Source organism: Podarcis filfolensis, assembly GCF_964270895.1.
Source record: "Podarcis filfolensis genome assembly, chromosome: 6".
NCBI lineage: Eukaryota > Metazoa > Chordata > Lepidosauria > Squamata > Lacertidae > Podarcis > Podarcis filfolensis.
The window spans coordinates 52,800,622-52,821,327 of NC_139609.1; the positions used below are offsets into that span (position 1 = coordinate 52,800,622).

Consider the following 20,706-nt stretch of genomic DNA (forward strand, 5'->3'; position numbering starts at 1 on the left):
TTGCTTCTGGGGCCCTTTCTTGCGTATGCTTGCCACCTTTTTCCTGCAGAAACTCCTTTGCCTTTAACACCTGCGTTCTCAGCAAACATTTAAGAGAGTGAAGCATTTCTAGAAATGGCTAGCCAGGTGAGGTGGAGCTGCCATGCTAAGTTCCTGGCAGGAGGTTCTCTATTATTTACCTGGACGAAGGGTGGATTGGTACAAATGCACTCGCTGGAATGCCAAATTGGTGGCACTGATGTGTTTGCCAGGCAAAGGGCCTTCTTGGTTGTGGCACCCGCCCTGTGGAACGCCCTCCCATCAGAAGTCAAGGAAATGAACAACTATCTGACTTTTAGAAGACATCTGAAGACAGCCTTGTTTAGGGAAGTTTTTAATGTTTGATGTTTTATTGTGTTTTTAATATTCTGTTGGGAGCTGCCCAGAGTAGCTGGGGAAACCCAGCAAGATGGGCGGGGTATTATTATTATTATTATTATTATTATTATTATTATTTAGCACTCTACTGACCTCCTCACCTCGCTTCTTCCCAGTAAGCCAAGAGCATCCCATCTGCCAGGAATCTAGCATAATCAATCCACTTCACCCAGCAAGCTGCTTTTGAGCATTTCTCATCACTACATCTTGGAAAAAACTTTGCCTGTGTTGCAGGTCAGTTTTATTTATTTATTATTACATCTGTATCCCGCCTTTTCTCCAAGGAAGTCATTTTATCCTCACAGCAACCCTGTGAGGTGGGCTAGGTTAAGTGATAGGGAAGGGCCCAAGGTTTTGCGGCTGAGTAGAGATTTGAACCCTGGTCTCCCTGGTTCAACGTGCTACCTGCTGCACCACACTGACGCTCTCATCAAAAGAAGACAATTTGCTAGTGTTCGAAAACAGTTGCTCCCTTGCTGCCCCCCCCCTCAAATATTAAATATAAAGAAACAGATTAGGGCCCGAGAGCAGATGATCCTGCGCTGTTTTTGTAGGGTGCTTCCAGACATGGGGGTGTTGTCTGATGGGTGCTACACATGCAAGCAATTTTTTTCAAAACACTCACATGTTGGCATCAAAATGCTGGCCTGTATTTTCCCCCATTTAATCTTTATTTACCCTTTTCAAGGGAAATCCGAGGGTGGTGGAAAACCTGTTTCCAGTGACTCATTTGTGATACCTAAACAGCCTGTTTGCAACATAAAACTGCTCTTTTTTAGATTAAGTAGCTAAGTCAGAAGGAAGAAAATACAAGAAAATGAGAAATCTAAAGGAGAAAGCAAGAAAAAAGGAAAAGAAAGAAAAAACTAAAGAAAGATGGAGGGTAAAATAAAAGGACTTCTGGCTCTCTGCAGCTATCTGTCCATATGGTATTCTTTCTTTAAGATCCAACCATTCTATATTCTATAAACTTCTATAAAGATCTTCAATCTTCTATAAAGATCTTCTATAAAGATCTTCAATCTTCAATTCCAGATATTACAAGTTCATTTTCTCTTTCACGCAAAAAATCCATAAGAAATTTCCAATCCTTAGCAGACATTAGTAATTATTTTTCTCTAATTAAACATGCTGGCAACTGTGTTTTCTATGGATTGCTGTTTGCTCCGATTCAGCGGTAAAGCATGGGATTTTGCAGAGAAAGAGCCAAGACAAACAAAAACAAAAACCCTGCTCAGATATGGAGCTTTAAAGTGCAGGCCTGTGCCTGGAAAGTGCAGCGCAGAAGGAAGTCTGGATGAGCCCTGAGTTCAAGAGGCGCTGATTTGGTAGTTCCTCATTAAAGTGCTTTTGAAAAATTATTTCTCCTCCATCCCTGGCAAACACTTATAAAAGTCTTGCTGTACCCTCCAGACACCAGTACCAGACTTTAGTTGTCACCCCGCCTCCCATGATGCTGTCTGAACACACATCACCCTGCTGTGTGGCAGGGCCAGTCCAGTTTTGCACCTAGACAAAACTTTCAAAGTCTGTCTGGGAAAAAGATGATGATCCATCCCTGGCCATGTGCTGGGCCTTTCTTTCTGTGCTTGCTGTCTGCATCTGTCTGCGTGATCCAGGAAATCTTCACACCATCACCAGAAAAGGCAAAAGTCATGCATCAGTCACTGTCTCTAAATAGGTACACAATGGATGATTAGATTAGTCGCTGACTGTTTTTTTGAAATGATGCGTTCTGTTGGCTGGCACTTTCGGAACTTGGTTTGCACACTGACTTTAGAGCATCTGAGTGGAATAGCCTCTTCGGATGCTATATATCAATTTGTGTGGCCTTGTCCATTGGAGATGTAATACTCTCTGGTAAAGAAAGAACATACTACACCTTCCGTAAACGTTTGAAAGTTCTTAGTCACCCTGCAGCCTTGTCTGAAAAGGTAAAGGGACCCCTGACCATTAGGTCCAGTCGTGACCAACTCTGGGGTTGCGGCGCTCATCTCGCTTTATTGGCCAAGGGAGCCGGCATACAGTTTCCGGGTCATGTGGCCAGCATGACTAAGCCACTTCTGGCGAACCAGAGCAGCACACAGAAACGCCGTTTACCTTCCTGCCGGAGCGGTACCTATTTATCTACTTGTACTTTGATGTGCCTTTGAACTGCTAGGTTGGCAGGAGCAGGGACCGAGCAATGGGAGCTCACCCCATCACAGGGATTCGAACTGCCGACCTTCTGATCAGCAAGCCCTAGGCTCTGTGGTTTAACCCACAGCGCCATCTGCATCCCTTGTCTGTATCTGCAGCCAAATACCTAGCTGGCTGGTGGCATCCACTGTTTCCTCAAAAAAGTGCAGTTAGGGGGACGTATGCATGAGTTAGGGTGTTTGGGGTAGAAAGATAATGGGGCAATTGGGTGCAGCATGTTGCAAATGAGCGAAATATATGAGATTGTAGTATGTGTTTGCTGCTTATTTCAGGCCCAGGGGCCAAATGTGGTAATCTGGGTCCCTCCATCTGCCCTTAGGGCTCTTTTCAGGCAATACCACCCACCAGCTTTACCTCACACCCTCCTTGAGTGTTTTTTGGCTGGGCTGCAATGTGCCCTTGAGCTCTCAGACTGATTATTGCTTGCCTAAATGGAGGAGAGAGGGAGATGTGTATGTCGAAACTAGTGTACTGTACAAAGGTAAAAACTACATTCATTGTTCTGCCCACTTTGCCAGAGCTAAGGCTCCTGCTAGTGCAATGGGGCTTCCCCACTTCCCCCCAAATCCACTCTGGAGGGTCATGAGAACCCCCCCAGAACAGAACGTAGGGAGAGGAGAAACAGAATAGTTCTGTCTGGCAATTACAAATGCTTATGGTGATCTGCCTCAGCAAGGCAGCGCCATGTAAAGTGTGTTACATTAGTCTAGTACGTGTGACTGTGGCAAAGTCTGCCTTCCTCAGGATAATTTGCAGCTGGCACATCCCCGATATTGTGGAAAAGCACCCTTGGCCACAGCTGTCACTTGTCAATTCAGAAGCCGCGGTGGACTCGGACGTGCTTCCAAGTTGCAAATTTGCTCCTTAAGAGGGGACTGCAACTCCATTCAGAATGGGCTGGATTCTGTGAAAAGATGCTCTGCCAGAACCTCCATCTTGCCTTGACTGAGCTTCAGTTTGTCTGTTACATTATACCCCTCGTGAGACAGATTCTTCACACTTACAATGAGCAGAATTTTCAGGATTTATAATGATATAATATGGAAAAAGCCAGCTGCCTTAACTCTACAGCTGCTCCCACAGCTCCATAGTATATAGATAGATTACTGATAAGCCTAATCAGTGGCCGTATTATACGACGGTCAGAGTTGAAGGGAAGATTACCACAAATATACTTTGGCATTTTACCTTGAAGTGTGGTAAACAAGCCCAGAGGGTTTCTTCCTCTGAATAAACGCCACACATTGCTTCAGTAACCAATAGAGCAGAGTGAGTAAAGTTTCCAGGATTTTTGAGCTGTTCTGCGCGTTTGCCTGAACTGCAAATTAGTTGCTCAGAGCGGACTAAGAGGAAGCAGTTGTTATGACTGATAATCATAATTAAAATAAATTAATTTATACCATGCCTAAGTGGCAATCATTTTGCAAGCACCATCTTATTCACCCAACACTATAATACAGGTTATTTCTGCTTCGCAGATGGGGGATGTGGGGAGAGAAGCAAAATTTGCTCAAGGGAGCCCATTGGCTGAATTTTTGAAGCTCTTCAAAAGTTCCAAGGTTCACATTTTATCCAGTGTGGTCTTGTAAGGGCTGAGCCAAGAGCAGCAGTCTGAGGTGGGAATTAAGAACCATAGAACTAAGTCATCAGAACCAAAGAACAAACTGGGAAGCAGGGTTAAGAAACAAGACAGGAAGTTGGCTGGGTCAAGAAGAAGCCACACATTAGCGCTGAAAAGCAAGTCAGGACTGTAGGAAAAACCGGGAGGCAGAATCAACAAGCAAGCCAGAACCAAAGAGCAACCAAGATATCAAAGCATGCAAAGACCTAGGAAGGTATTGTTTCTCAAACAAGTTTCAGCTGCAACAGGAAGCCTGCTTATACTGGAGTTTCCAATAACTAGCCTGGGTAAGCCTTTATTGAGCACCCAGGGCCTGAGAATACTTACTGTGAACCTCCCCCTGGAGTTCAACTACCACTATGGAGCAGCTACCCACAGATCCCACTAGTTGTTAAGCGTTGGGTATGAAAAGAAGGAGCCCAGACTGTAATAGCAGCTTGTTTCCAAAGGGCAGTATGGGGAATCTATGCTCAAATCACTGTTTTTGTTGTTTCTGGTGTTTGGTTGGGAACATGTGAGGAAACAGCTGCACAGAGAGCGATTGGGTTTTGGCAATATAGGAAACAACTTGATTTTCTGCGCCCTATTCTGAAGTACACTACTGGAGCAGGTGTCTTAAAAATGGTCTCCAAGCAACGTCTCTTCATCAGCGCTTCACTTTCTCCATGTCAGCACAGGCTGCAAGGCAGCTTCTGTGTAGAAGCAGTGAGGCTTTCAAGACTGACTGGGGACGGTATAACCAGTGGATTTGAAAAACAATAGTGAATGCCCTCCTCTTTGTGCCTTAGAATTAGCTGTGCCACACACACACACACACACACACACACACACACACACACCCCACACACACCCCACACACACACCCTCTTATTTGCTGTGCTGTCCAAAGGGAAATGCAGCTGAACCTACACAGCTTCTGGCCTCAGTCCCACCTTGAGCAGGCTGGATCAGGCCAGTGCCCCATCTAAGCCAGCATCCCAATGGGCAGCCAGATGCTTGTGGGAGATGAGCAGGACCTGAGCACAAGAACACTCCGCACCCCCTGCAGTTTGAAACAGCTGTGGGCTTGACCCTTCCCCTGTCTATTTCTTTCTCACTGCAATTTCTGCCCAAAGGCTGTTTTTCTTGCTTGCGAAGGTAAACATGATCAGGAAGAAAAAACCGTGGAGAGGAAAATGTATTGCAGGGAAAGGGAAGGAGGTGCAGTGAAATAGTGGCAGATGTGGGGAGAGGAAAGCACCCCTCCTTCCCTACTGCAGACCGCCATCTTCCCTAAGCTGTTTTTCCTTAATACAGTGGTACCTCAGGTTACATACGCTTCAGGTTACATACGCTTCAGATTACAGACTCTGCTAACCCAGAAATAGTACCTCGGGTTAAGAACTTTGCTTCAGGATGAGAACAGAAATCGTGCTCCGGCGGCGCGGCGGCAGCGGGAGACCCCATTAGCTAAAGTGGTACCTCAGGTTAAGAACAGACCTCCAGAACGAATTAAGTACTTAACCCGAGATACCACTGTAGTAGCAGTAGTAGTAGCAGCAGCAGCAGCTGTCAGGGTATTGTTAAATGTGTTTGAATGTAATGTGTAATGCGTAGTAGTTTTACCCTCAGTACCAAGTACAAAACAGTGTTATAAAAAGTGGCCCCTGAGCTTTCTGAAGTGTAGCAACATCTGGTATCCAAATACTAATGATCTCATTACTTATCATCGGAAGGCTCAGAGTATGTTTATATTGCAATGAGTTATAAGTGTGGAATCAAATTAATTTTGGGTATGCAGTGCCTGTGTGTTGGTCTGGATCTGGCTGCAGTGAAAGCAAACATAACTGCTGCTTTCTCTTTTTCTTAAGGATCAGTTCAGGGGCGAGGGAGGGATTCCTGGTAGCCTTTTGCAAGAAAGAGGCTGTCCCTCTAGTCCCTCCCCTTTGGTGCCATGTGTTGACTTGTCCTTCTGTGCCTGGAAGGATTTGGCTGTGCTGATTCCACTGTGGCTGAAAAGGTATTGCTCACCTGCCCCTCCCCTCTGACTCAAGTCAAAACAAGTAACACAGTTTCTTTGGCAGAGCAAGACAGTGCCTGGAAGTGGGAAGCAGCCGAGGGGTCGGAAGTGTGAACTCAACGAAAAATCCAGCAGCTTTGGAGATTGGAACACCAGGGCAGAACAGGCTTCCTCTCGCTCATTTTTCTCCTGATACCAGCTATTCTGAATCGGGGACCGAGCCCAGCAGGTAAGGGAGTCCTGTTGCTTTCTGATTCGAAAAGGGAGAGAGGGCTGTTGTTTATTGATGATCAATATTTCCAAATCATTAGAAAATGTTGTGGAGTATTTATTTTTCGGAATGTAAGTATCCAGCTTCCTGGTGTTCATGAGATAATTAGACATAGAATGGGAACTGCTACTTTATTGGGGTGAATCCATTAATACAGTGGTACCTCGGGTTAAGTACTTAATTCGTTCCAGAGGTCTGTTCTTAACCTGAAACTGTTCTTAACCTGAAGCACCACTTTAGCTAATGGGGCCTCCCACTGCCGCCGGAGCACGATTTCTGTTCTCATCCTGAAGCAAAGTTCTTAACCCAAGGTACTATTTCTGGGTTAGCGGAGTCTGTAACCTGAAGCGTATGTAACCTGAAGTGTATGTAACGTGAGGTACCAATGTACTTGGTTACATTTTTTAAAAAAAAAACAGAGCTCTGGTGAAATCAGCAATTCTCTTCCTCTTCTCTATGGGTTATTTCACATGTTGCAGATTCCCTGCTTAAAGGAAGTCACAACTATAGCATTAAAATCCACAGATGGGTTGCCATGTGTTGCATGTGCAAGCTTTTTGTCCTGGTTGTGGCTTCTGTGTGTATGCGGTTACATCTACATGCTGCCTGCCTGTGATTTCTTACATGGAAGTTGTTTTTGTATTGGAAATCCATAATATGAGGTGCAGTTCTTGGTCTGCAGGGGCCCTGGACACTGCCCTGTTGTTCTCCCTCTCTCTCTCTCTCAGTCCTCCCTGTTTCCGCGGGACAATGCAGAGGAAGCTCTCCTAGGCTAAAAGGTAGGAAGGCAGCCCGGTGACTGGAGGCAGAGCAGAGACAGAAAGGGCCTCAAGACAAAATCACTTTCCGTGCTGATTATCTTGCCTGGTGGGAGGAAGGAGCATTTGAGGTCTTTGGCAGGGACTGTATGCACATAGGAATGTAGGGGCCTGCAAAACTGGGGTTATTTCATGATGCTTTTATCCAGCCAGTAGTAACTGGTGAAGTGATGCATTGGGGAGTAAGAGGCTGCCACCAATGAGGGATGACCAAAGGGCCGGCGAGCTAGATGCCTTTACCAGAGGGATGTGGCGGCAGAGATATAGGGGCTGCTAGGTCTGCAGGCATATGGCAGCTGACTAGCTGGCATCCCCCAAGTGTGGGCATGAGCTATGATACCAGCAGCTATGATATAGCAAACGAGGTATAATGGGAAGGTATTGAATTTTGGGAGCTCCCACCTGGATATGTGGAACCCTTCCTTCAGTGGAGGCAAAAGAGACAGCCAAGCTTTTCAGGGTGTGGGGTATCTGGGAGGCTCCTTGGGGGAAAGGTGGTGATAATTATTGCTTAGTATTGAGATTTTAATCTCTTAATTGTTCAATTAATCAATTAAAACTGCACAGTTAATTAAAAATAATAATTCAGCCAGTTGGCAGCCCTGTTTCTGCCTTGGTGTGTAGAAGACAAACGAAAAATAGCTCACTCAGCATGAGTTACTTTTAAAACTGCCCAGGGGGTTGTTTAAACATCTCTGTGACTATGGTGGGGGCAGGAGGAGGGCTTTGACTCACAGTCTGGGATTGGGCACCTGGAAGACTTTTCCGGATTATTGGTTTATTGCACGATAAACACACAATTGTCCGTATTATGGTGTTAAATGTCTGACATGTCTTTCCTGAAGTAGGGGGTCTGTTCTGGCCAGGGATATTGTGTTTTCTGAGCACACGAATTGCTGTGATGTGGAATTGTAACACACTTGTCATAGCTCGCCCATCTATTTGTAGCGTTCAGCTCTGTCTGGACTATGATACTGTTTTGTCTCTATTGCAGAGATGGGTAGAGAAACTGTGGCCTTCCAGGTGTTGTCATTGGACTCCCACTCCCATCATCCCCAAGCTAGTACGGCCAATAGTCAGGAATGATGGGAGCTGAAGTCCAACAAGGAGGGTCATAGGTTCACTGTCTATTGTTTTTGACATTGCTGGTGGCAAGCAGCATTCATCATAGGGACATGGGAGGCTTCCTGAGCCCAACGACTGGTGTGCTTAGCTCATTACTATCTACACGGACTGGCAGCAGCTCTCCGGAGTTTCAGGGCTCTCTCCTAGTCCTACCTAGAGATGCTTGGATTGAATTTGGAACCTTTTACATGTCAAGTGTGTGCTATGCCACTGAGCCACAACTCTGAGATTATGTCCCAGTAACACTGCCACACATTTCCCTTCCCAGTCTTGCACAATTCTATAAACTGTGTGTGTGGGGGTGGTGTGTTTTGTTGCTGCTGCTGTACTTATTTCTCTGGAGTAGAATGTGGCCTTGCTGTATTATTCCAGCACAAGAGAGCTTCAACACACCCATGTCCCACCAGTTTGTTAATCTCACCACCACCAGTCTTTTCCCCCCCAGTTCCAGGCTGCGCACTTATTTTCTTCAGCCCTAGAACATCTTGTGTTCAAAACCAAAAGTAGTGTTCTAAGTACAGGGGGAAAGGTGAAACCACACCTGCCTGCATTTTAGCTAAATCACAGTTTCGCTGCCACTTCTAAAAATGATAGCTATTTGGCCTCCAGGCCTGAGGCTCACCATCATCCCCTCTGGCCACCCTGAAATTTGAGCATGGAGAGCAGGGAGTAGGACTAAGGATGGATGGATCTGCCAATGTCTGTTTCCCAGAGTTTCTCATTATTCTGTGCTCCTTCCTTCAAATTCCTCAAGTCCTCATAAATGTTCATCAGCGTTTTAGTGCAAATCTCCCCTGCTAAACACATTTTTGGGGGAAGCAATTATCCCTAACATAATGCATTTTGTATGTAGTTTTCACTAATATATGCATTTCATCCACACTGTTCCCTGATATACCCGTTTTTGGACACATTCTTTGGCTGGACAACTGCTTCGCAAAATCTGGAGAAATCCTTCTAAGGATAACTGCGGTTCTGTTTGCATATTGTTTTAGGAAGTGTGGAACAGGGAGTTTTGAATTAAAATGTGAACCAAACGTAATTTCTCTCAAACCCTTAGGCAGGACATTGCTCCACTGAGTCCAACTAATAACCCCTCTTATTTAAACAAGCAAACCAAACTTTATTCATTGCTGTTATCTGGAAAGCCCCTGAGTATGTGTCAGTAGGTCAAAGCTGCAAACACATCCCGGAGGGAGTTTTGTCAGGCTGAGTAGTTGGGCAAGAAATTCATAGAAGATATTTTCTTTGCAGAGCTGCAGGTGAGACACCACCAGCCCTTTGGAATTTTGGCTCCGATGCTTGATGGTGAATGTGCTTTCCCTGAGTAGACGTGTCCAGCATTTCTAATCTTCCAATGGGGATTCTGCAGACATAGAAGGATACGGAGGCTGATTCTCATAACCATTAGCCTCATATTGGTTACTGCAACTCCACATGAAATTGATTCATGCACTGAGCTGGTTGTGTGCAGGCCACCAATTAGGTGGGAAAGTCACCTGCAATTAGCCTCACCCACATGGTTCTTCTGGTGCCAACCCCCATGTGCATCAGACATCAAGCCAAAGGAAAGCGACTCCCACATCACACATGAATGTGAAGAGGGGCAGGCACTTAGATGTCGACTGCATGTTACACACAAGTGAGCCCTGGTGCTGTATTCCTCTTCTCTCTTTTTTGGGGAAAAGCCACTTTCCCAGCTATTTGCAGCAGTGAAACCACAGGCAGGGAGATGTTTTGGCATGTCGCCTCCCACTACTCCTCTGAAATGCTTTTCTTTAATGATAATGATGGTGGTGGGGCTCTAAGAGATGCATTTGATTATAATGAGTTGGCATCCCCTCCGTCTAGCTGACTTCCTACCCTGAGATTTCCCTTCCTTGAGGAGGGGGAGTCATGTGGTTCCATTGCAACACGGCGGAGGTTTGATTACTCAATTATAAAACATCTTGTTTTGGTTCAAGACGCCAAGGTTTATGGCATGAGCACGGTTTCTCTACAGGAGCATGCAGACACACCTTTGGGTGCTAAAGTTTTCAGAGGGCACACAACTGCCTTCCAGATTTTGCTGGGAAGTGCCTGGAGTTTGCCAGTGATTCCTGCTAGTTAGAGCGGAACTCGGGAAGAGGGTAACCTGGACGAGAACAGACCACCGAGACAACTTTTACAATACTTCCTATTTCAATCTTGCTCTTTTACAAGGAGCCTGGAATTCCACAGTCTGCTTCCCAGCTTGGTATATTTGATATTACGTACATGCTCAGGAGTTAAATAAAAACTGGGCTCTGTGCCCAGGGAAACTAGTTCTTCTCTGGTAGAAAGGTTTATGCATCTACTCAGCGGCTGCCTGAAGCAAACTTCCTCTTGGCTAGCAAACAGGCAGCGTGAGTCTAATCCACAGGCGAGATAAGCTTATTTGGCACAGAGGACCCCACTGGAAATGTTGTTTGCCATCACATATCCACACTTTTCTCTACAACCATGAGTGTTAGAAATGTGCTGGTGTTTTTTAAAATGAAAACTGGGAAGTCTCGGGATTCTAACAAGTCCATAGGTTGCCTAAAAAGGACCTTGCCTTATATGTTGCACAACCCTCTTCTCGTCTTTCCCAGGCATTGAGAGCTGTTTGTGCAGCTTTAAAGAGGCCAAGGCAGCAGGGTAATAGCCCAGTGCGGGCAGAACAAAAGAGAGGGTGTAGACTTGGAATATTTGGATAGGAATTGGGCAGCTGAATATATTCAGGAGGGGTGTGTGTGAATTGTTGGAACTAAACTTGCTTAGCTGCCTAGCATCTCTGCTTATTTTTGCAATCAAACTAGGAATAACCTACTTAAGGGCTGCATGGATTCCTGGTAACGTAATGTCTTGCATCAGAATGGGTCTCTTCAGTTTTGGTGGTGCTTTAACATGCTTGGACATGTCATTAGGATGGGTCTGGAGGCAGGAAGGACCAGTTAGAAGCATGTAGCCTTATCGTGTACACGGATGATCATGTCAATCTTTGCATTCAGAATAGGAGAGAATGGAAAGTGACTTGAATGAATGTTTCCTTCAGAAGCCCCTTGACTTGAAAACTTTGTTGACTGAAAAATTGCAGCCAGTTCACCCTACAGAGCAGATTAGGTTTCAGGGGTTGTGGCTTTATTGCTTGGTTGGATGTTATTCTTACACGTCAGTTTATTACACTGTGTTATGTTTTTATTTTCAGTGGACTGCAAAAGTTTCAGTATGCAAAGGTTGCATCTCTTTGTTCAAGTAGAATTGCGTTCTGGATTTTATGCTGATCTTTGGGGCCTCCCACAGGGCTCTTCAAGTTTGGAGCTTGCAAAACACTGTGCCTTTGCCTGTGCAGTTTGATTAAAAACCACGTGGACTAAAACAGGTCACCTGGTGTCATTGTGATGTCATAGGGATATAAGGGTCTAACCCATGGATAGGCAAACTAAGGCCCGGGGGCCGGATCCGACCCAATCGCCTTCTAAATCCGGCCCGCGGACGGTCCAGGAATCAGCGTGTTTTTACATGAGTAGAATGTGTCCTTTTATTTAAAATGCATCTCTGGGTTATTTGTGGGGCATAGGAATTTGTTCATTCACCCCCGCCCCCCCAAAATAGTCCGCCACCCCACCACAAGGTCTGAGGGACAGTGGACCGGCCTCCTGCTGAAAAAGTTTGCTGACCCCTGGACTAACCTAACAGCTGGATCCAGTTCCCCACTGTGGATTTTGGCTTGGATATTTCTCTTTATTCATGCCACTTGAACCCTTAGCAATACAGTAGAGTTTGGAATGGCTGTCCTTTTTGTTTCTTTGGAGTGTCACTCTCCAGTCATGCCTATAATCATAGAACATAGGTGGGCTTCATCATCAGTGAAATGTTGCAAATAGGAAACAGGCACAGTTCATGGTACTGCTTCTTTTTTTTTCATAAAATATTTATTGAAGTTTTCAAAAAAATTAAAAAAAAACAAAAAAAACAAAACACACACAAAAAAAGAAAAACCAAAAGCAAACATATATCTTTCATTAACATTTTTCCTTGACTTCCCCACATCTCCTCTTCTTGTATTCCAATTCAATTTTTTTTCAACAAGTTCCTATCCCCAAATTTTACCTTATTATATTTAAATCCTTTTGTTTAACCAATTTTGACATAAATCTCAATCTTGATACATCAAATCTTATTCTTAATACCTTTTTCTAAAGTCGACCCCAATTCCATTTCACGATTTCCCCATTTTAATCTAAACTAGCAAAACAGATTATTTACAAGAAAGAATATATTTATACCGCCTTTGGATACCCAAAACCCCACTCCCCACTTTTCCCGGTTTCAATCCCCAACCAATGTCCATCAATCCATCTGGTATCAGCCTGGTGATCTCACATCCGAGGCCCTTAAATCTCTTTCCTTTCCTCTCTGCCGGTTTTTCTGATAGTCCTTTATGTTAAACGCCAGATCTCGGAGAAGCTCTGTCCCCATAAGGTCCATACTTCTTCCTGCCAGGCCACCATATTTAAAATTGTAATCCAAATCTTGTTTTTTACTTCTTTTAAGACCAAATGTCCCAAAAACTCCTGCTTCCACTTTGGTCAAATTTATCTTTCCCTTTAAGTCCATCTTTACAGGCCTCTGGCCTGCCAGGTCTCCATATTTATGATTGTAATCCAAATCTTGTTTTTTGCTTCTTTCTTTGATCCTCTGCTGCATTATAGCTCCTCCTTCCTTTCCCTCTAAGTTGTCATATGTAGCTTCTTCAAATTTCTCAAGTTCCTTTTCTTGTTCAGCTGCAAGAGTTATTAGTTCAAGGGCACAGTCTTTTTGTTCTGGTACAGAGACTTGAGTCGAGTCCCTTCCAATTTCCACAGGTTTGTTTGCTTTTTCATTCAATATTATGACATTTTTAGCCAAAACAATGCTTTGTTCATGAAGTTTTCCCAGGCTTCGAAATATCTTCTCGAGTGCCGTCTGTATTTTTCCACTTACAGCCATTCTGTAATGTCCCAGAGCCCCCTCTAGGGGAGTGCTGGTTACTTAGTATTCCTTCCAGTTGTAAATCCAAAAGTCCTTTATTTTCCTTGGTTTTCGACAATTTGTTACCTATATGTAACCAATATAACCAGCCGAGGCAATAGAAACAAAGTTCTCTCTCTTTTTTCCCTCTCAGCTTTGACAGCTAATTTGACAGCTGTCAAAGTCTTTTAAATCTCTCCAACAGGCTCCCTCGCGGATCACTCCCGGGTCCTGGGGGAGGGGTATCAATCCACTTTCAAAATTAATTCTTATCCTCCAGCACATTCACTTATACTGCCAAAACGTGAAATTAGTTACTTTTGACTTCCCACGAAGAAAATGTTCTTTTCAACCTTAGTTATCTAGTCCTTGCTTTAAAATGTTTACAAAAGGGGGAGACGGACTTCCTCTTTACGCCTTCCCCGCTCGTGCCGAATCAAAAAGGGGTAATTTTTAATGTCCAATTTCCGTAATACTCACGGGTTGTTACTTTTAGTCCAAATTTCAAAGGAAGAAGTCAGCGCTCTCCAACCATGGCATGCGGCTTCGCTTCGCGGAGACGGGTAGACAGCTCTCAGCTCCGCGCCGCTCACCCCCGGTATGTTCCGGAGCCTTTAAAAAGGCTCCTTTGCAGCGGGGGGGGGGGCGCAAATGGAGCCCGCCGAGCCTTCAGTTCACAGGCTTCCCCGCCTGTGATTTTTTTCGGGTCCCCGCTTCGCCGTAGCGGTAGAACCCTAGCTCCACGAAGCAGATTTCCTCTGGAGATCGGAGGAAATCCGCCATTACAGTTGCTGGCGCTAACCGGAAGTTCCATGGTACTGCTTCAGCCACCCCTTCCTTGGTGGCTCCTGTCTTTCTGCTTGTCCACGTTAACTAACTTCTGCTTTGTTTCATGGTGATATCTGTCTGAATGTGTGAAATTGTGGATATATAAACTGCACAACTTTGGTGAAGGAACACTTTGAAGCTTAATCAGAGTAATGGCAAAGGAGTGTTGGCACATGTTCACAGGGCAGGATCAAGTCCTGCTGGTTTGATACCTGTTTGGCCCATGTAAGGATGCTGGACTAGATGGTCTGATCCAGCAGGGCTCTTAATACATGCTCATGTGCTTATCTCATCACTAAATGCAAAGTGCAGTAAGTGATATCTGCAGAATGGATGGAGGCAGCGAGGGTGTGTTCCTTGTCTGCTGTTCATCTGACCTGGCCCTGCAATTTCCCATGTCTGCCCATTTTTTTATCCGCATTGATCAGATGTGGAGATTTAGCACACGTGAGCCTTGACAAACCCCATGTGAGCATGCATATTTTAGACAATATTTCATTTTGAAAAGAGATACGTAGCATTGTTTCTCTCCTCCCCCCCTTTTTTAAAAGCTAGACTAAAAAAAGCTTGACCATCTTGGCACCAGTCTTACTGTGGATCTTTGAAATATAATAGGTTTTGCTATGAAAGTCAAAGTGAAAACCCAGCCTTGTTGAATTGCAAGTGCTGTGAATAGACAGCTCTGAAATGAACAATACTTTATTAGTGTTCATGGGAAGCTTATGCAGGCATTTTCACTGTAACAGCGATCCCCGGTAAGGTGCCTGCAGGAACAATTGTGCCCTTTAGGACTTTCCCTGGCACCCACAAAACCTCTGTCCCCTACTGCCTCCTTTGTCAGTTGTAAGCAACCCCAGTAACAGGAACCCTGACATTCAGCATGCCTCCCTAGGCAGCTTTGGTAGAAGAGGGAATTTTTGCAGGTAGAGGATGTCCACAACAACCTTCTGATGGACTCTCCTCCTTGACATAATTACTGAAAGTGCAGCAGCCCTGTCCTCTTTTGCTTCTGGCCACCTTCCCGTAGCTGCATTGGGATCAGCTGCAGAGTTGTGGCATTTTGTAGTTCTGAGGGGAGTACGCTCTGCCATTGCAACTGTGCCGCTTAACTCAGTTTTATGGATGGGAGTACCATGGCAGGCAGAGGAACAAATTCTCATCCACACAATCTCCTGATTGGAGCGAGGAATAATCTACAAAGGTCTGAAGCAGTGTTGCCCTATAGCAGATCTCTGCTCAGTGCTGTGAACCTTGTCCGCCCAGGCCCAGCCCCCTTTGCGTTTTGTTTACCAGGAGACTGGTAGGGCCAGGATAAGCTCCAGACAGAAACTCAGTGTGACTCTCAAATTGACTCACCCAGGTTGGGGCAGGGGAGTGGCGTGTAAACACCAAGGGTTTGCTGCAGGAGGTAGGCTTGGAGCCACCCCCAGCTGTAGGGAAAGTGAGACTATCCCTGCTGAATGGCATGTCCCAACATCTGCAATGGGACCTTGAACAGGTCTTCTGTTACTGGAGCTTGGGTTGGAGGATGGAGGAGTATTCTTGGCATGGGGAAGCTCCTTTCATTCATTGCCTGATCTGAGGAACTGCTTGCTTAGCACACCCCGTCAGGATTAAGAGGAGGCTCCCCATGACTTTTTCCCTCCCAGCCTAGCAGGAAAGAGAAGAGTAGCAGGTGAACTAGTCAAGCACATGGGGAGCTGAGAATTGCCAATCAGGTTTCCTTCTGGAAGCCCTCATAAATTGCAGTTAACTGTGACAGAACACAGCATGAATATTTGCTTCAAGGACTATGTAGTGCTGGTAAGACATGGACCTGAGGCCAAAGAATAAATCTGCCCCTGCCTCCCCGCAACTTTCCCCAAACCAGAAAATCTGCTTTCCGGTGTAGATATAAAGAGCTGGTGGCGCCTAGAGGCCAAGCTACAAACCAGGATGTCCCCAGTTTGCTTCTCACTCTGCCATGAATTCACTCTGCAGCCTTAGGCAAGTATCTTTCTCTGAGGCCAAGCCCTTTGCCTCCCTCCCATCTGCCATACAGAATAATAGTACTGACCTACTTTATATTGAAATACTTTATTGTCACTTGTACAACTTGTATACAGTGAGATTACTGTTGAGTTACTATAGGGTTGCTGTGTGATGTGCAACAAAAAAATGTAAGTGATGTGCTAGGAAAATGCTAAATCAATTCTAAATAATTATTGTGTCTGTTACAGTTCATGCTCTTTGTGCTGCTACCCTTGAATTGGGTTATAATATGAATGTCCAACTTTGTATGCATCGGATAAATATTACCTGTGCAGCAGGGTTACAGACAAAGATTGATAATTCTGCTTGTTCGTGCACAGAAGTTTATGGGTGTTTCTGAACAGGAGCTTTTCCTGCCTTTGTTTGGGTGCCCCAAACAAAATGTCAAGACATCTGCTGCTATTCTGCTGTGTGGGCCAATTTTGGTCTCACGTAGTGCATTGGATTGCACAACAGCCAGGCTGTAGTGGCCCTGACCAGCTTTTATATTTTATCTTTGCTGAATAGATTGATAGATAACCAGCATGGAATGCTGGGTTTGGGTTTGCCAAAGGCCCAGTTTACACAGGAGCCCTAAAGTGTGGCTCCACATGGTCAGATGCTTCTAGGTGACTATTTCATGTATCACTTCTGACAGCTGCTGCAGTAATTGATAGAGAGCCCTTATCTTGCCTTCTTTCAGCCCTGTTTTTGTCACTTGCCTGCTCCCTTCTGCCAGGACCTGAATTTCCTCCTTGTAGTAGTCGGAACCAAGGAAATCATTACAGGAATTTCTGCAGCACTGAGCTAAGGCATTTTGTTCCCTAAGATGTAGCAATGAAAGCTCCTCCCACAGTCATGGTGTACAGTATTCAAGGATTGTGGGCTGAGGGGAACAGCCACAAGCACTTCTCTCCCCGCTTTCTGGCAGTCAAAATACAATGGTCAGAAATTAAATAGCTAATAATTTGCTACCCTTTCATGACGGCCAAGTTCAGCTGCTTGAGGCAGTTGCCCCACTATACCTAAGCGTAGAGCCGGCCCTGAACTTTGGAACTGGTAAGTCCTTTAGCAACATGGAGGCTCTGACCGTGTGGAAGCTCTATAGAGGGGTCGTATGTGAACTGGAGTGAAGATGTGGCATAATTATATAAATAATGTGTGTGTAGCACACCTCAGTCTTTGCCTTATTGTGTTAGCAGGAGACATCACGACACTTTCCAGGTGTGATCCTACTGCCTCCCTCCGTAGAGCTCGGCCATGAAGAGTAAGGATGAGACCAGTGACACAGACAGTGGGATCATAGTACAGTCAGGTGAGTGACGGATGGGGAAATTCCTGCTCATTACCATGTAGTGCCAGCATCGTCTCCTGGATTTGTTCCTGTGTCAACAGGTTTAAGCAAGAATGACTGCACTGTTTGGGGTGGGTGGGGGGTCTTCTTTCTGCCCCAAGCCTGTAAACTTACCATAGAAGATTAGACTAGAAGGTATCACCACAGCTGCACGTAGATCAAAGCACAGCTGTGAAAAGAACCCTCTGACTCATTAGTCATGGCTGGCTCCTTGTTGGTTCTATTTCAGTCCGGTTTCCTCCTGGCCGGGCTATGATGTTCAGCTGGGGATGCCCAGGATTCCAGAAGAGAGTGTGATCTTGCATGGACACACGGAGACAGGAGCAAGGGCTATAAATGGTGGTCTTGGATTTTGGGGACTGGTGTTACATGGTGGAATCCTAGTGCTTTAAAAACAGGAGTGGGGAACATGTGACATGTCAAATGTTGTTGGACTCCCATTAAGTGCAGCCAACTTGGCCTGTTTAAGGGATTATGAGAATTGTAGTCCAGCAATATCTGAAAGACCACAGTTTCCCCCCTCCCCCAACCAGTTTAAAGTACCGTGCTTCTCAGCTGGTAGAGCATGAGACTCTTAATCTCAGGGTCGTGGGTTCGAGCCCCACATTGGGTAAAATATTCCTCCATTGCAGGGGGTTGGACTAGATGATCCTTGTGGTCCCTTTCCAACTCTACAATTCTATTATTCTATCTTGCAATATAACTGGTTCCTCATCATAAAAGATTTCTTTTCAAAAAACATTAGTAGCATTGAAATACAGGCAGAAGGTAGTGTTCAACTTACTCAGGGTAGACCCATTGAAATTAATGGACCTAACTTAGTCATGCTTATTGATTTCATTGGAATTACTCTGAGTAAAACTTAGTTGAATACCATCTGGGGTGTTGCAAAGTGGACGTAATTCCTACCGAAGACTCCGTAGGAGACTATTTCACTAAAATCCTTCGGCTGCCCAGTATGTGGCATACTTTCTGCATGAGTAATACCTGATCGTTGTACTTACTTAGTTATATATAAACTTTAGAAACAGCTTCCATGAACAATTAGCGTAAAAGTGCCGAACAACATACTTGTGGTAGAAGTAAATAATCAGGCCACACTTAAGATGCAATGTTGTATATACAACAAGATTCTCTCTCATGTAGGAAACTATGGCATATAATGCATCTCTTAATGGTTTTGAACTATCTGTGTGTACAGACAAGGAATGGTAATCTTTTTTTCATAGGGTGGGCTCATGCCAGTGAACAGCACTACTTTGGGATCTATAGTGCATGGCAGCTCTAAGCAAGAGTTGCAGCGGGGGATCCAGACAAACATAATAATAAGCGAGTTCAGCATCCACTTCTTAGTCTGATTCCTTTTGCAACCCCAAGTGCTTATTTGATATCTCAGGGCACATCTGAATAGAAACTGCTCCCAGTTTAGCAAGTTAGTTCTAAACTGGAGACGTTTCTTCTACCATCACCACTCAGAAAGTGTTGTATGGTTTCACACAACCCTGCACCCACCCCTACACTTATGAGGGAATGGTCTCCTATTGTCCTGTATGAATGAGCTAGTGTGGGTTGAGATCTGACCTTTATGTGGCTTGTGAGGAGTCAACAATCTGGCTGAGTGCCTCTGATCTGTGGAAGAAGCAGCATGAGCTAAAATCTTCTGGAACTGCTGTCTTAAGGCTTACAAATATCAAAGGCTCCTTTTTGTTCCGGTCTGTGAGCAGAGCAGCAAATCTGTTTGCTTAGTTCTGCAATAAACTTAATGATCAGGAATATCACCATGGAGTCTCCTCCTTATCTGATCTGCGATGACCTTGAGGTGCCTGCAGCTTGGAAGTAAGAGCTAATCAGTCCTGGCTGTTGTACACATTCCATACCCCACCTGATGAGCTGTCAGGACAGCCTCTCCTTTGATGTCCCATGCCATTTTTATGATAACTGCTAATGACACCAGTCTTTAAGATGCATTCGGAAGACCTGCAGCTGGCTCCAGAAAGTTGCCCAAGGGCATCACTGTATGGGTCATTAAATATTGCTGCTTCCCTTCCCGCCCGTAGCACCTGACAGGTCATCAGTCTGTGTCTGTCTCAACCCTTCCAGGACTAGACAGCCCCATGTCTCCAATGAAGGATCTGACGCAAGCTATGAGGAAGCAGCAGAAGGCGCTGGAGGAGCGACTAGAGGCCTGTGTGCAGGAGCTGCGAAGGCTGTGTTTGCGCGAAGCGGTAAGGGGCCAGGAAGTCTGCAGGGTTGCCACACACCCTTTGGGCTGCACGAGGTGTCCTGCTAAAGTAAAGAGGGCCCATCTTTAAGGGCTGTAGTTCTTTGGACTTGGATGCTCACAGAAACTGGAGAGACTTTCCTCAGAGATCAAAGACATTCAGACATGAGGGAGGGGCGATGTAACCCAAAGGTAGTACTAGGAGAAAATATCTGAGGGCGAAGAAAGGGCAAAGACTGTATCAGGAACACTTTCCCCATTGGAGAGTTGCTCCTGCATTATTCAAGACGTTAACTTCTAAACCAACCCATAATTAACAAGCTTAATTAAGCGAGCCTAGCCATATGCTGCAAGTGAATCTGATGAGGTAACTTTTCCCTCCTGACCTGAGATACCGCGAATAGTTAAAAATTGAACGTGGAAGTTTCTCCCAGAGAAAATTTTCTGGGCCCCCTGGATCAGAACCAACCCATCAAACCAACCACTATTAGTTGTGGTATTTTAATGCGTCAAGGAGAAAATAATTAAAACAATAAACTACCCTTTCTAGCCTATTGCTATTACCCTCAGTTAAAAGAGTAAAAAACAAATGGGTTTTTGTTTGTTTGGTTGGTTTTGCAGGACACCAGAGCTGTACCTTGCTCTCTATGAGAGCCAGTGTGGTGTAGTGGTTAAGAGCGGTAGTCTCGTAATCTGGGGAACCGGGTTCGCGTCTCCGCTCCTCCACATGCAGCTGCTGGGTGACCTTGGGCCAGTCACACTTCTTTGAAGTCTCTCAGCCCCACACACCTCACAGAGTGTTTGTTGTGGGGGAGGAAGGGAAAGGAGAA

General features: G+C 45.2%; 1 protein-coding gene across 5 annotated transcripts in view; it reads left to right on the forward strand.

Moving 5' to 3' along the window:
• The first annotated feature begins 530 nt into the window (after positions 1 to 530).
• INAVA (innate immunity activator) overlaps positions 531 to 20,706 on the forward strand; it is a 35,782-nt gene continuing 15,606 nt past the window's right edge. Inside the window, exons 1-4 of one of the 5 annotated variants that reach the window (XM_083617824.1) lie at positions 531 to 651; positions 6,301 to 6,465; positions 17,504 to 17,616; positions 19,756 to 19,880. In XM_083617824.1, coding sequence (XP_083473950.1) covers positions 17,562 to 17,616; positions 19,756 to 19,880 — 180 coding nt within the window. In that variant the 5' untranslated portion in view covers positions 531 to 651; positions 6,301 to 6,465; positions 17,504 to 17,561. Of the gene's footprint in view, positions 652 to 6,155; positions 6,466 to 17,500; positions 17,617 to 19,755; positions 19,881 to 20,706 lie in introns of those variants that run through there. The other 4 variants (XM_083617823.1, XM_083617827.1, XM_083617826.1 and 1 more) reach the window with 4 other exon arrangements.